General features: G+C 39.4%; 1 protein-coding gene across 1 annotated transcript in view; it reads right to left on the reverse strand.

Moving 5' to 3' along the window:
* Window positions 1-15,199, reverse strand: part of PFDN1 (prefoldin subunit 1) — a 66,646-nt gene extending 51,447 nt beyond the window's left edge. Inside the window, exons 1-2 of the mRNA XM_047778797.1 lie at window positions 15,118-15,199; window positions 11,888-12,054 (exon numbers count right to left, since the gene is read on the reverse strand). Of these exons, the coding sequence (XP_047634753.1) occupies window positions 11,888-12,054; window positions 15,118-15,150 (200 nt within the window). The 5' untranslated portion in view covers window positions 15,151-15,199. The remainder of the gene's footprint in view (window positions 1-11,887; window positions 12,055-15,117) is intronic.
* Between the last annotated feature and the right edge of the window lie 635 nt (window positions 15,200-15,834).

The following is a 15,834-nucleotide window of genomic DNA, read 5'->3' on the forward strand; positions in this document are numbered from 1 at the left end:
GTAGGGTGTCACGAGAGGGCGCCATGCCTTCTGAGTAAAGACCTGAAGCAGCAGAAGGTATAAGCCACACAGACATCTGGAAGAAGGTGGCTTCATTCACAAAGACTAGCAAATACAAAAGCCTTTGATTGTTTTAACTAATAAAAACATAAAAGCCATCTGCAGGTTTTTGGCTAGAGTAATGTGTCTTATGTTTTAAAAGGGTCACTTTGGCTGCTTAGTTGAGAACAGCTATAAAGTGCTAAGGATGGAAACAGGGAGCCCAATAAAAAGACAAATGCAATAATCCAATGGTAGTTTAGACCAGGTTGGGGTTAAGTAAAAATGCTCAGATTCTGGGCAAAATTTAAACAGAGCCTTTGCTTACAGACTGAAAGTAAGATTGAAGTAGAGAAGTCAAGGATGATGTCATGATTTGGAAGAACTAGAATAGAAAAGCCATTTGCTCAAACAAGAAAGACTGAGGGAGGAACTGATTTACTTGTAAATAACAAGAATTTTATTTTGGCAAAGTTAGTTTTGACATGCCCATCAGACTATCAAATGGACATGTAAAGAAGGCAGGTGGGGAGTTCTATTGTAGCTCAGCGGTTCACGAACCCGACTAACATCCATGAGGCTGAGGGTTCGATCCCTGGCCTTGCTCAGTGGGTTAAGGATCTGGTGTTGCCACGAGCTGTGGTGTAGGTCGAAGACACGGCTTGGATCCCGTGTTGCTATGGCTGTGGTATAGGCTGGTGGCTACAGCTTCAATTCAACTCCTAGCCTGGGAACCTCCATAAGCCGTGGGTGCGGCCCTAAAGAGACCAAAAAAAAAAAAAAAAAAAAAAACAGAAGGCAGGTGGATATACACAAATCTGGAATTCAGGGAAGGGCTCTAACCCAAGATAAAATGCTGGGAGTTGTCACTATATATAAAAGCATTTAAGAGATAAGCCTGGATGAGATCACTAAGAAATCAAGTATACAAGAGAGAAGAAAAAAATCCAAAGGCTGAACCAAGCCCGAGGTCACTGTAATACCTGGAAGTGGAGAAGCAAAGCAAACAGTAAAGGAGACTGAGGAGCAATTGCCAGTGAAATGAAGAAAACCAAGAGGTATACTCCGAAAGGCAAGAGAAGAAAGTCCATCAAGAAGGAAAGAAAGATAAACTACTACATGCCACACATAAGTCAGAAAAGATGAGTTCTGGGAACTCACCAGCATTATTTCAAAGCATGGGCCCTTCAGGAACCCAATCGCATGTAAACATGTCTTGTTCCAGATGCGGAGCTCCCTCGCTACTAGGTTCCACTTGTGCTAATTAAAAATCACAGTGTATTTTTAAATCACACTATGACTTCTGAAAAAGAAACAGTAGTATGTTAATCTATTTTAAACCTGGCACTTATTTTTGGTCACTATTTGGTATTCTAAGTATTCTGGTAAATAATCACCTCTGATGTTTACCACTTTCTGGCCTCATCAAATGCCAAACATTTCCACACAAAAGCTTCAAGCCATGCTCCAACTTCTTCCAAGATGTGACCTTTATTTTCCTAGTAGGTTAAAATATAACACTAAATAAACTATAACCACTAGAAAATAATAATTTAAAAAATTACTGGAGTTCCTGTCATGGTGCAGCAGAAACGAATCCAACTAGGAACCATGAGGTTATGTGTTCAATCCCTGGCCTCGCTCAGTGGGTTAAGGATCCAGCGTTGCTGTGAGCTGTGGTGTAGGTCACAGGCATGGCTAGGATCTGGCATTGCTGTGGCTGTGGCCTAGGTTGGCAGCTATAGCTCTGATTAGACCCCTAGCCTGGGAACCTCCATATGCCATGGGTGTGGCCTTAAAAAACAAAACAAACAAACAAAAATTACTATCCAATGAGTATTGAAGGATACAAACAGTACACAAAACTCCTGGTACCAAAACAGAAAGGCAGAGAGAAATATAAACATATTTTGGCACAAGGGCAAGGGACTCAGGCATACATATATAGGAAACATATTGCCATCCAAATCTTTCAACTCTGAGCCAAAACAATGTAAAAAAAAAGGCTTGGCTTAGGGCAGTCATGCTCCTATCAATTTAAAGATACATTTGCAATACTGGGTTCCTGCTGCTGTGCAAATTTTGATATAAGAACACTTAAAATCCTCTTCAAAGCCATCCAAGTAACCTGGTCCATTTCAAGGTAATTGATCTTCCTTAGAACAAGAAGTGGTAGACCTCTTTGTTTATGGCCAGGAAAATAAGATAACATTCTCCCAGAAATGCCTGTTCAAACCTAAATTCTAAAAATAAAGTGGGCATACATTCTTTACAAAACCACAGACACTAATGGTGCACGCAAAACACTGCAATTCTAATTATTCCATCTGGGCAAAGGATATTTGTAATTCACAGCAACTTCTGCTATAAGTGACAAGAAAGAAAAGGATAACAGTAAGTTATCACCAAGTGTGTATGCATATAAAGATGGACTGACTCGTACCTTCTAGGCCAATCATTTTTCCGAGTTCCTTTTTGGATGGCTCACTAAGTAGACTCTGTTTCTTGACACGAACATTTTAGTCCTCTCTCAGACAGATTAGATGGCAAGTTGTTCCTAAATTTGCCACTATGAGATAAGCAGCAGCTAAAATCAGAAAAATCTTGGTACAGCTTACAAGTGATTGTTTTTTACTTCAAATTCAGCTAGAGTTGAGTCAGTTAAAGAACCCAAATCCCCAATGACAAAGTAATGAAGTTCAAGATTACTGCTATCTTCATTTTTTTTATTTACATGGGAACAACAAGGTAACTTTTTACCCTTCCCTCAGTTAGCCACATTAATTCTTGCTTATTATCAATTGGGATATATTATAGTAACCTCTTGTGTTATAGAATAATTTGCTACTTTCATGCAAGAAAAGCAGATTTAAAAAAAAAAGTCAGGCCTTTTGACGTTAGGAAATGCAGAAGCAAAGTCTTCCAAGTAATGGTAACAAAACGAATCAATTACACTTATGTCTTCTAAATAAGTTTGAGTCTAAACTAAGCAACTTTAAGCAAGGACAAATTAGGAGTTCAGGTTGTGGCTCAGTAACAAACCAGACTAGTATCCATGAGGACAGGGGTTCAATCCCTGGCCCGGCTCAGCGAGTTAAGGATCTAATGTTGCTGTGAGCTGTGGTGTGTAGGCCACCACTGTGGGTTAGATCTGGCATGGCTGTAGCTATGGTATGGGCCTGCAGCTGCAGCTCTGGTTCAACAACTAGCTTAGGAACTTTCATATACCACTGGTACAGCCCCTAAAAGGGGTAGTGGGGGGGGGGCAAATTAAATAAAAATATTTTAGCATGTTTGTATATCCCAAGTTAAGCATAACAGACTTCTTCCTCCTTTCATACAATAGACTTCCAATTAGCATAACTTTTTTTTTTTTTTTTAACTTCCAGTGTTTCAGAGAGATTGTCTGGATTCTGAAGGACATGGGAGGGGAAGAAAAATTTATTACAAGTACTCTTCTGCAGAAGAAACATGGCTATGTAATTCCTACACAAATGTCTGTTAACTTCCCCAGCATAAAAACAGTGATGTCATTCTAAATAGCAGTCAGCAGTTACAATCAACACCGAGTTTTTAAATCACTGACAGCTCAAGGAAATTAAAAATATTACTCAAAAACCTCCCCTCCCTAGAGCACTACATCTGTGGAAGAGGAGACTATGCCCAGCTGAGGCTACATACGTACTCAGCATCAACAAAACCGAAGTCATTTTTCCCTACACAACAGGAAAAGATGTTTTCCCCCTTAGAGCTCTGAGCAATCAAAGTCATGACTTTATACGGCCTTATATAAAAACACACGAAGGGTGGGTCATATTAGCAAAAGCAGCTCAATACCAAATCTCTTCCTTTAAAATAAAATCCAAAAAATGACTAAAAAATTCCTTCTTACCTTTGAAAATTATTTTATCTTTGCTTCATTTTCTCCAATCTAAAATACAGATTAATACCTTTAAAGATAATATAAAAGGAGCTTATAAATGTGAATTGCTATGTGGCTCTCACACCAAAAGCAACCTGCATTTTTTTTTCTCCTACAGTAAGCATTAAATAAATTATCCAAACTTGGTTCCAGAAAGAACAACATAAACTATTTTTACTATATCAATAATACTTATGACCAATGTTTAATACACCAAGATACGTGGTTTACAGCCTAATCTCTTAGGAATAAAATAGTGCACAACTATATCATCGGCTTTAAAATTATTTCAAATTGACTGGAAAACCACCTCTACGGCAATAGGAAATTGTAAAATGGTTCCAAAACTTGAGGTAGCAATGACTATATTCCTTTCTATTAATATTTAACATAGCCAACCTTAGACAAACTGCAAATGTTTCATCTTGGCTTTTCTAAATGTCACAACTCAAATGACAAGTCAACATTCACACTAACAATTAAAATCTCAACAAAAGCAACATAATATTTTAAACAAAGGGCATTTCAACCAAGCTGTCACCCAATTCAGATTTCTACATCCTAATTAGTTGAAAAACTGCTCGGCATTTAGATTTTTTATTGTTGTTGTTAATTTTATTTCCTATCAGGAATGTAGCTACTGTTTTCATTTTCTACCTGTGCCACATTTATCTTAAGTTTTATACTTTTGGATCTTTCAATCACTAGAGATCAACCATCAAATTACTTCAACAAGTAGAAATAGCAACACTGCTCCCAAAGAGCAATTTCTGCATTGCTAGACACTTATCTAGTTGGTAGATTTATACCATTGTTCATTCTTAGTTCCTTAAATGTAAAAAATATCTGCAGAATGGTAGCATACTGCTAAATTAGTTTAAATATGGTACAAAGTTATTTTTAGTTAGGTTCAAGTTTTAAAAAGGCACTAATCATTCTTCTCAAAGGCTAATCTACTCAAGTTCCTCCCATATTGAAAAAATAAAAAGCTTGGTATTTATTTCTCTTAGAAAGCCCAGATGTTATTTATGTAATGCTTAAGCAAAAGAATATTAGGATAATGGACCTAACATCAAATTAGAGTCTGGATCATACCTATTGTTAATAAAAATAAATGTGACATTAATTCCAATGATGGCCTTTACAAACACTCTCATGGCTAAATGTCATCTGTGTGCACTTTCAAATCTAATTCCAATTTTTAAAAAATACTCTTCTACTATGCAAAATTTAGGAAGAAAACTCCCATAAACCATTATAAACTGGTTGTTATTCACACACAAAAAAGAAACAAACAAACAAACATTCATGTAACATTTATTTAGGATCTGTGTCTATTCCCTCCTTGCATGCTAGAAAGATGCAAAGACAAACACTTCCAACTATTCAGACAGATCACTCCACAGTTGTAACTTTCATCATAGTTCTCAAAGCAGTATAGTGAGGTCAGCTCACAAACAGCTTAAGCAGCAAAACTAGAAATTGGTGGTAGTAGTATCAGGCTACATAACAGCCTCTCCAAAGAATATGAAGTAAGAGAACTAAAATGTGCTGGCAACAAGCCAAGAGACGGGATGGAATATATAGCTCTGAGCAGCGAATACGTAGGGCTTACGGTATATACCAACTCATCATCTCTTACCCTGTAGCTTGATGTTCCTTGTTTTACCCCGAAACCAGCCATCTGTAAGAAGTACTTAACACCACAATTTTCTCTGTGCTCATGGCTGGAAAGGAATCTGGGCTTGCAATGACTTTGTAAACTAATCGCATACCCTAAAAAAAAGAACCTGACTTCCATCCTATGTGAGGATGGGGAAGGTAAAATACATAGAACTATATTGGTATTATTCTGCATAAAACAGCCTTTATTCTCTAAGGATTATACTGCCCCCAAAGTAATTCTAAAGGCTTGGGTTTTTCTACTTTGTTAGTTCTGACCACCTCTGCAACTGGTTGGCATTCAGAATTAGTCAAACTTCTCAACAGATTTAATGAAGAATCCTGTCAGGTCAAAGGACCTGATTTTGGTCATAAACAATTCCTTTGACCTTAGCTAAAAAAAAATTTTTTCCCCCTCTTTTTGGCTGCCCCTCAGCATACGGAGTTCCCTGACCAGGGGTAAGATCCAAGTCGCAGTTGCAAACTATGCTGCAGCTGTGGCAATGCCAGATGCTTTAACCTACTGTGTCATGCCAGGGACTGAACCTGCATCCCAGTGCTGCAGATACACTGCTGATCCCACACCTCAGTGGGAACTCCAAAATATGCTACTTTTATCATTTCATCTTTATTGAATCATATATTAAAACAGCATAATAGGAGTCCCCTTGTGGAGCTCCCTCTGTGGTGCAATGGGTTAAGAATCCAGGTTCGATCCCTGGCCCAGGACAGTGGGTTAAAGGATCTAGTGTTGCCACAGCTGCACTGGTAGGTCACAGCTGCAGCTCAGATTTGATCCCTGGTCTAGGAACCTTCATATGGCCTGGATGCACCCATAAAAAAATAAAATAAAAAGTAGGAGTTCTCTTGCGGCACAATAGGTTAAGGATCACTGCAGCATCTTGGGTCACTGGCCCAGGAATTTCCATATGCCCCAAACAGCATAATAAACTCCAATTCTTTGGTTTTTTTGTTTGTTTGTTTGTTTTTGGTCTTTTTAGGGCCACACCTGCAAAATGTGAAGTTCCCAGGCTAGGCATCGAATCAGAGCTGCAGCTGCCGTCCTACACCACAGCAACAGCAACTTGGGATCCAAACCACGTCTTCAACCTACATGGCAGCTCACAGCAACACTGGATCCTCAACCCACTGAGCAAGGCCAGGGATGGAACCCACGTCCTCGTAGATACTAGTCAGCTTTGTGACCACTGAGCCACAACAGGAACTCCTAAACTCCAATCCTTACTGACACTTTCTAAACATTTTCTTTCTAAAGAACCAAAAGAAAATGCAGCTATTTTAGACAAGAGAATCATATTCAATTCAAATCAATGTACATTTAATACCTATTTTGTGCCAGACATTATGCTGAGAACTGAGAAAACAAAAATAAATATGTATATGGTCTCAGAGAGCTGACAACATACTTGAGGAGACAATACCATTTCAAACTCTGTCCATTTCTGCCCTCTACCCCTACCCCCCCCCAACCCCCCAGCCCCCCACCCGCCCATGTGCTCTACTAACCACAGGAACAAAATCCCTGGTATCACTTAAAGTGTGAATAAGCTGCCAGGGAAGATGGAAAAATCTTGAGAAAAGATGAATTATGTCTTGAAGGATGCAAATTTCACAAGAGAAACTAGGATCCTGCAGGCCAAGGACAGAATTAGCAAAATCAAGAAAGCACAAAAACATGGCATGTGTGAGGAAGCCTATGCGGCAAGAGTAGAGATAATAATTTGGGGTACATGTGCTACTACTCTTCTACCCTCACCCCGAGACAGACATCGCTAGTCAATTAAAACATGTTTAAACCCACATGAGACTCAAATTCCTTCTCAAAGATAACCCAAAACCAACGGATGGAGTTAAATCTATGAGATGAAATCTATGTGCTGACCTGAGAATAGAAAGAGTGGGATTTGAGGCTAGAAGGGTAAATTAAGGACAGGTTATGATAATGGTAAATGCCAGACCAATGAGTTTAGACTTTTTCCCATGGGCAAGTAAAGAAAAACAGAAGATTTTATGAAGGATAATGACGTGATCAATTCTGGCAGATGTATGAAGAAAGCATTTGGACCAAGAGAATAAAGACAGAAACAACAGTTAAGAAGCTGTTACAATAGTCCACAGCTAGACACAATGAGGCCTGAATTTCAGGGATGACATAAATCTACTGCAGGTTCTAAAAAAATTATAATGTTTTGGATTCCGTAATTATTGATTTTAAAACAACTGAGAAAATTTAGTATTCTAATTAAAACTTCCAAATAATATTAAAAAGGAAAAAGAAAAGTCAAATGAAGGTAAAGACTAGAATTAAAGAAGTGAATCACAATGATACTCAAGATTACTCAAGACTATAAATGCAGAAATAGACATTTCAGGTTTAGCATCAAGAAGGAGAACTCATGACCAGACTAATACTCAGCAAGTCTTTTCTTCCTGAGGGCACTAATACTCCAGCCAAACAACAAACACTACCTTACATGCCCCTACAAATGCAAGTTCAAATTCACACCCCCCCCCCAGTGAGATGCAGAAAATACAAAAGTCAAATTTAGAACCAGTCTGAAACCATTTAAGTATTCCACTTTATCTAAACATTTAAAACTACACATTTAAGATGCATAATTTACATGAAACAAATCTGTAAACACTATTGTTCTACCATTAACTAAATTTTTTTTTTTTTTTTTTGCTTTTTAGGGCCGCACTTGCAGCATATGGAGGTTCCCAGGCTAGGGGTCGAATTGGAGCTACAGTTGTCAGCCTACGCCAGAGCCACAGCAACAAGGGATCTGAGCCACGTCTGCAACCTACACCACAGCTCGTGGCAACACCGAATCCATACCCACTGAGCAAGGCCAGGGATTGAACCCACATCCTCATGGATCCTAGCTGGGTTCATTACTGCTGAAACACAGCGGGAACTCCACCATTAACTAATTCATATCCCAGCCTTTAAACTCTACAGTTCTTTGTGTGGAATACAACATATATGGAGCACTTTGGGCAGTATGCAAAAAAAGTAACTCTCCTATCATTTCTGCAGAATGTTTAATAAATTAAATTATTCTAATAAAAAATTAAAACTTCACTGTAGATCGAAAGGACAAAGATAATCAAAGAATTTTTCTATTCTGGAAAGAGATTCTTTAGCTGTTTTGAACAAAGGATAAAGTAATGATGTGAAATCCAAGTGCGACATTAACAAGCATGCTAGAAAAGCTAGCTTGACTGTTTTAAGACTTAAGGATATTCACAATAAGGGTAAAATTATCCCATAGCAAATACAACAACACAGTTCACACTGCATAGACACATTCAAGGGTTCTACTCTGTCCTCATTCCAATTGTGTCCCAATAACACACTCTCAGAATCTCCTTTTAAAACAAGCTAAAAGGAAAAATACGAAACTCTGGAGATAAAATTTATTTGTGGTATATTATTTATTCTGAGAAAGCAAATCAGTTTATCATATTCTATCTCTTTTCCAGAAAGATATGGATTAGCTAGTCAAGAGTAGGATCTATTTCTCATGATGTCATTCCAAAGTCATTACTAAATGTTACACATGTTATGCTTCCTTCCAATCAATCACAAAACAAGTCATCCTAAGACTGAGGTCAAATTCCTTTCTAACTAAAAGATCTCCCAACTTAAGTAATGGTCCACTTAGTAAGTAATATTCAAAGACCAAAATTCAGAAAACCCTCCTCCTGTACCTCTCTTACTTATTTAAAGAAAAAAAAAAAATCCGTCTCTTTGAGCTCACTGTGATGGAATGTGACCTGTAGCTAAGGGCTTCTCCATTCCTATTTAACTGCTTAGAAAACAAAAAGCAGGTCTATTTTTTCTCAAAAGAGTAATTTTTTTTTTTGGGGGGGGGGTCTTTTTGCCTTTTCTAGGGCCGCTCCCGCGGCATATGGAGGTTCCCAGGCTAGGGGTCAAATCGGGGCTGTAGCCGCCGGCCTACACCAGAGCCACAGCAACGCAGGATCCGAGCTGCATCTGAGACCTACACCACAGCTCAGGGCAATGCTGGATCCTTAACCCACTGAGCAAGGCCAGGGATAGAACCCTCAACCTCATGGTTCCTAGTCGGATTTGTTAACCACTGCGCCACGACAGGAACTCCCATAAGGGTAATATATTTTTAAAAGGAAAAAAGTGAAATGTAGGTGGTTAATCATATAATAATAATTAGAACAACAGGTAAATTGATTTACTAGATTTCTCATGTATGACAGAATGAGTGTATTTAAATGACAACTGAGTATTTTTATTTCACAACACTAGTCAAACAACTAAAAGATTTATAATGTGAATGACTACTAATAATTAGGTTGCGAAGGGGAGGTTAAAACTACAACTGCTTAAATCAATCTTCACCCATAAAACTACTATAAACATCTTTTCGACAAAAATAAACTCAAAATGGCTGAAAGACTTAAATATACGACAGGACACCATCAAACTCCTAGAAGAAAACATAGGCAAAACACTCTCTGACATCAACATCATGAATATTTTCTCAGGTCAGTCTCCCAAAGCAATAGAAATGAGAGCAAAAATAAACCCATGGGACCTCATCAAACTGAAAAGCTTTTGCACAGCAAAGGAAACCCAAAAGAAAACAAAAAGACAACTTACAGAATGGGAGAAAACAGTTTCAAATGATGCAACTGACAAGGGCTTAATCTCTAGAATATATAAACAACTTAGACAACCCAACAGCAAAAAAAAACAATCAATCAATGGAAAAATGGGCCAAAGACCTGAATAGACATCTCTCCAAAGAAGATATACAGATGGCCAACAAACACATGAAAAAATGCTCAACATCGCTGATTATAAGAGAAATGCAAATCAAAACTACCACGAGATATCACCTCACACCAGTCAGAATGGCCATCATTCATAAATCCACAAATAACAAATGCTGGAGGGGCTGTGGAGAAAAGGGAACCCTCCTGCACTGGTGGTGGGAATGTAAACTGGTACAGTCACTATGGAGAACAGTTTGGAGATACCTTAGAAATCTATACATAGAACTTCCATATGACCCCGCAATCCCACTCTTGGGCATCTATCCGGACAAAACTCTACTTAAAAGAGACACATGCACCCGCATGTTCATTGCAGCACTATTCACAATAGCCAGGACATGGAAACAACCCAAATGTCCATCGACAGATGATTGGATTCGGAAGATGTGGTATACATACACAATGGAATACTACTCAGCCATAAAAAAGAATGACATAATGCCATTTGCAGCAACATGGATGGAACTAGAGACTCTCATACTGAGTGAAATGAGCCAGAAAGACAAAGACAAATACCATATGATATCACTTATAACTGGAAGCTAATACCCAGCACAAATGAACATCTCCTCAGAAAAGAAAATCATGGACTTGGAGAAGAGACTTGTGGCTGCCTGATGGGAGGGGGAGGGAGTGGGAGGGATCGGGAGCTTGGGCTTATCAGACACAACTTAGATTTACAAGGAGATCCTGCTGAATAGCATTGAGAACTTTGTCTAGATACTCATGTTGCAACAGAAGAAAGGCTGGGGGAAAAAATGTAATTGTAATGTATACATGTAAGGATAACCTGACCCCCTTGCTGTACAGTGGGAAAATAAAAAAAATTATAAAAAAATAAAATAAAATAAAATAAAAATAAATAAATAAACATCTTTTCGTAACAAATCATGTTTTTATCATTCAAGTTACACGCTTATGTACCTAAGTAGAGAGAAGAACAGGGAAATAAATATTTTAAAAATGTACTTCAAAGTTAAAAATTAGGAGTTCCCATTGCGGCTCAAAGGTTAATGAATCCGACTAGGAACCATGAGGTTGCGGGTTCCATCCCTGGCCTTGCTCAGTGGGTTAAGGATCCAGCATTGCCCTGAGCTGTGGTGTAGGTCTCAGATGCAGCTCGGATCCTGCGTTGCTGTGGCTCTGGTGTAGGCCGGCGGCTACAGCTCCGATTTGACCCCTAGCCTGGGAACCTCCATATGCCGTAGAGCGGCCCTAGGAAAGGACAAAAGACAAAAAAAAAGAAAAGAAAAAGAAAATTAAAGACATCAGTTTCTCATTTAAAAAAAAAAAAAGATATTTGACTAGACAATCTTTAAAGCTACTCTGATATTTTAATTTAAATTTTAAAGTGAACGAATTTTACAATTTAATCCAGACAAAACCTCTTCCACGATAACCCCCTTAAGGATATATTTTACTTACATTCTTCCTACACCTTCATACATGTTGGTTTCATCTACCAAAGTCATAATCTCTGTATCTGTAAGATGTGCATGCTTTTTTGTCCTATTGAGCTGTTCAATCTGTATGTCTGCAAGCTTCACCTTCTGTTGAGTGTCAATAACTTTAGCTTGAAGCTCTGTGAAGGCCTTAAAAAAAAAAAAAAAAAAGTCCTTGATTTAGTAGGTGAAACATTTTACAGAAAATATTTAAGTCAAATTTAAATATATTAAAATAAAGCCTGCTGAGACAAAGTTATAAAATTTGATGTTTGTTACCTGCGCAAACATCAATAAATGTTCATATAATTATAAATGATCAAGCCACTATGCTAAATATTCTTGACTCTTGAACAACTCAAGGCTTAGGGGCACTGACTCTCCATGTTGTCAAAATGCTGAGTACAGGAGTTTCCTACTGGCTAGGAGGTTAAGGATCTGGAGTTGTCACCACTGTGATTCTGGTTATAGCTGTGGAGCACATTTGGTCCCTGGGCTAGAAATTTCCACATGCCTTAGGCATGGCCAAAAAAAAAAAAAAAAAAATCCGAGTGTAACTTACAGCTGGCCCTCCATATAGCAGTTCCTCTGTATCCTTGGTTCTACATCTGGATTTCAACCAATCACACAGCGTGTGGTACTGTAGTAATACCTTTAAAAATCTATGTAGAATTGGATCCCCGCAGTTTAAACCTGTGTTGTTCAAGGGTCAACTATTTTGAATTTACCCAGTCCTCAAAAGATGCTGTCTATTTGAAGCAGCAGAACAAAGGCATGGTAAATAATAAACATATTAAGTAGCAGGTACCCAAGGAGGAATAAAGGCACTAAATGCAACAGTCAGAGGATGAAACCCAGAGATCCAAAACAAGAACTATAAATGTAACTACTCACTACATTTATATTTTACAACTAGTTTTCAAAGCACTGTCCCACAGTTTTTGAACTATTAATATGCAAATATTAATATGAGAACACTAATAGATGTAATAATAAATACCTCATTTACTCTTCTCAACAATCCTGAGTTAGGGCAAGCAGTTTCATCACCACAGCTTATAAATTAAGTAACTAAATGTTTGAAAGAGATATAAATGACTTGCACATGGTTGAACAACTAAGAGGTCTAAAAGTGAGCTCTTAAGTCCATTTCTTGACTTCTAGTTCAAAAATCTTTCCGTTCTGCTGTCTATAGTAATATTCAGAAAATGCATATTTTAAGAGGACAAAAAAGAAAATATTTGAAACACTGGTAGAAGGATTATATCATGACAGAGGCACACACCAAGCCAAATCTGACCCTTGGGTACCCTTAACTCAAAAAGCTCCTAGGTACTCTTGTTGAAGAGCCTAGAATGACTTTCACATCCTGTCAAATTTATGCCTTAATACTTGAATAATAATTTTTGTGGCTGCAATGCATGGCAAAAGCTGCTATTTAACTTCTACTCTGGCTTTGTTCTCACCTACTAGTAAGGTTTCAAAATTTTGTTTAGAGTTAGAGGAGGTGCCTAAAATGCCCTACTTGTCTCCACTCAAAAAAAAAAAAAAAAAAAAAAAAAAAGACCGGAGCTCCCACTGTGGCGCAACGGGACCAGTGGAGTCTTGGGAGCCACTGGGATGAGGGTTCAAACACCACCGGCACAGTAGGTTAGGGATCCAGCATTGCTGCAGCTGCAGCTGAGGTCGCAGCTGTAACTCCAATCTGATCCCTCGCCTAGGAGCTCCATATGCCGTGGGGTGGCCAAAAATGACCCAAAAAAGGACATCATAAAGACATTAGAATATCTTTAAACAAGTTTCTTTTTGAGTTAATTTCACTGGTTGTCAAAGCTACCCAATTCAAGTCTGTACTCATTTAAGTCTATAACCGTTTAAGTCTGTAATCAATTTGTCTGCAATCAATTTAAGTCTGTAACATTTTCTTAGTTTGCATTCACTGCCCACAGGTTTCCTAGCAACAAATTCAAATAATACTGAGGTAAACCCATTCACAGCTGTACTCTATTGTTGGCTCTTTCACTAAACCCTGACTTAATTTGAACAGAAAAAAAAAAAAAAAAGGAGGGGGGCTTTTAGGATGCTTTAGGACAGTTTGCTAAGGAACCTAGTATATTGTTAAAGCTAAGATGGGACAGCATTAGAGACCACGTAAAGATTAAAGATACAAGTTTCAAAACAAAAATGGCAAAAAGCAGGACATACACAAATCCTCAGAGCAATAGTAAACAGCTTCGCTAATTGGGTGCAAAAGCTATTTCAGCTGCCCTATGTCTTACACAAAGGTTGACCGGAATGGTTTTAGTAAAAGATGCCCTTCTGAAGTACCTAAACTAATGGCCAAAAGGCGGGAAGGCAGAAAATATTGGATTCTGATCCTAACCATGGCCTGAGTCTTTTCTGTAACTGTTTTTATTTCTAGAAAAGTAAAAGTTTAGAGCAGATGAAGTCTAAGATCCTTTCCAATCCCCAACCCATCCCCCTCTCAAAAAAAAAAAAAAAAAAAGATATGCTTTTGAGTTGGTAGCGGTGTCACAATCCTGACAATTCTTTAAGTGGCAAAAACGTCTCTGAGTAACAACACATTTACAGGCAACTGTGGGAAGGGAGAAACCCAAATCCTTCTGATACCGATTCCATTTAGAAAACTTTCACTAGACTTTGTTTCTTTTTTGACAAACCCTTTAAAAGGGGAGGGGTGGAGGGGCTAGGGAGGGAGCCAAACAGTGCTGAGAATATCTGACTGAACAGTATGTCGCGATCTCAGAGGTGCGGGATTGAAGAAGTGGCCTAAAAACACAGGTTGCACCTGGAGTTTGTCAAAGCAAATTAGGATGCAGAATTACGGATGCCTCAGCTCGGGCACGCTGTCTCAAGGGGCTCCAACTTGAAACGCTCACTTCAGGCCTTACAATGGGACTGAAGGCTCCACGAACAAGGAAAGGGCTCTGGAGCCCGGAACAAGGGAATCAAACAGCTTACGGCCCGCCAGACTTAACCAGCCCCAGCCCTACCAGCTCTCATCCAGCAAAGAGCTGCTCGCCCCGACTCCAGCCTAAGGCGACCCAGTCCCGCCTTAAGGACCCTGGGAAAGCATTCCCCAATGCCCTGGGACCTTCTTCCCTCCTCGGGACTTGGGCCTCACTCGATATTCTTGTCTACGGTCCCGTTAGCTTCCAAAGAGAAGCCTGCCTGCTCAAAACCCTCTTTTACCTTCTTCAACTCCAGATCCACGGGAGCCGCCATCTTGATTCACTCTCTGCGCCTGCGCGCTGGGAGAAGGCCGGAAAGAAGGGTGGGGGAAGGGCGCGCCTTGGCGGATCGTCCCCTTTCCTTCTACGCCTGCGCAGGAGCCGAGCTGCTTGGTTTCCTCCGCTCTCCAGCGCTAGGAATCCCCCACCCACCCACCCAGAGAACCCTAGATTCCGATTAAAAGCACATGTTTCTCGTGACCTATAGGCTTGGCCTGTTTCTCCACATCCTTCCAGACATCGCACCACGCACAGATTTCATGTATGGTTTTAAGTATTTTTGACAAATACCTTAGTTTGTGCTGCTAAATTGAGATGTATGTAGATCAGACCAAAACCTCTTCAGTCAGGGTCCCTTGCTGTCAGGGAGGACAAAGAATCAGCCCCAGGAGTTTGCATCCTGGCGCAGAGGAAACGAATCGGACTAGGAACTATGGGGTTGCAGGTTCGATCCCTGGCCTGGCTCAGAGGGTTAAGGATCCGGTGTTGCCTTGAGCTGTGGTGGAGATCACAGACACGACTGGGATGGCTGCTGTGGCTCTGATGCAGGCCGGCAACTACAGCTCTGATTCAACCCCTAGCCTGCGAACCTCCATATGTTGCGGCCCTAAAAAGACAAAAACAAAAAACAAAAATTCAGCCCAAGCCTCATACATGCCAATATGGAGAAAACCGGAAG

This window comes from Phacochoerus africanus, chromosome 4 (genome assembly GCF_016906955.1).
Source record: "Phacochoerus africanus isolate WHEZ1 chromosome 4, ROS_Pafr_v1, whole genome shotgun sequence".
NCBI classification, from domain to species: Eukaryota; Metazoa; Chordata; class Mammalia; order Artiodactyla; family Suidae; genus Phacochoerus; species Phacochoerus africanus.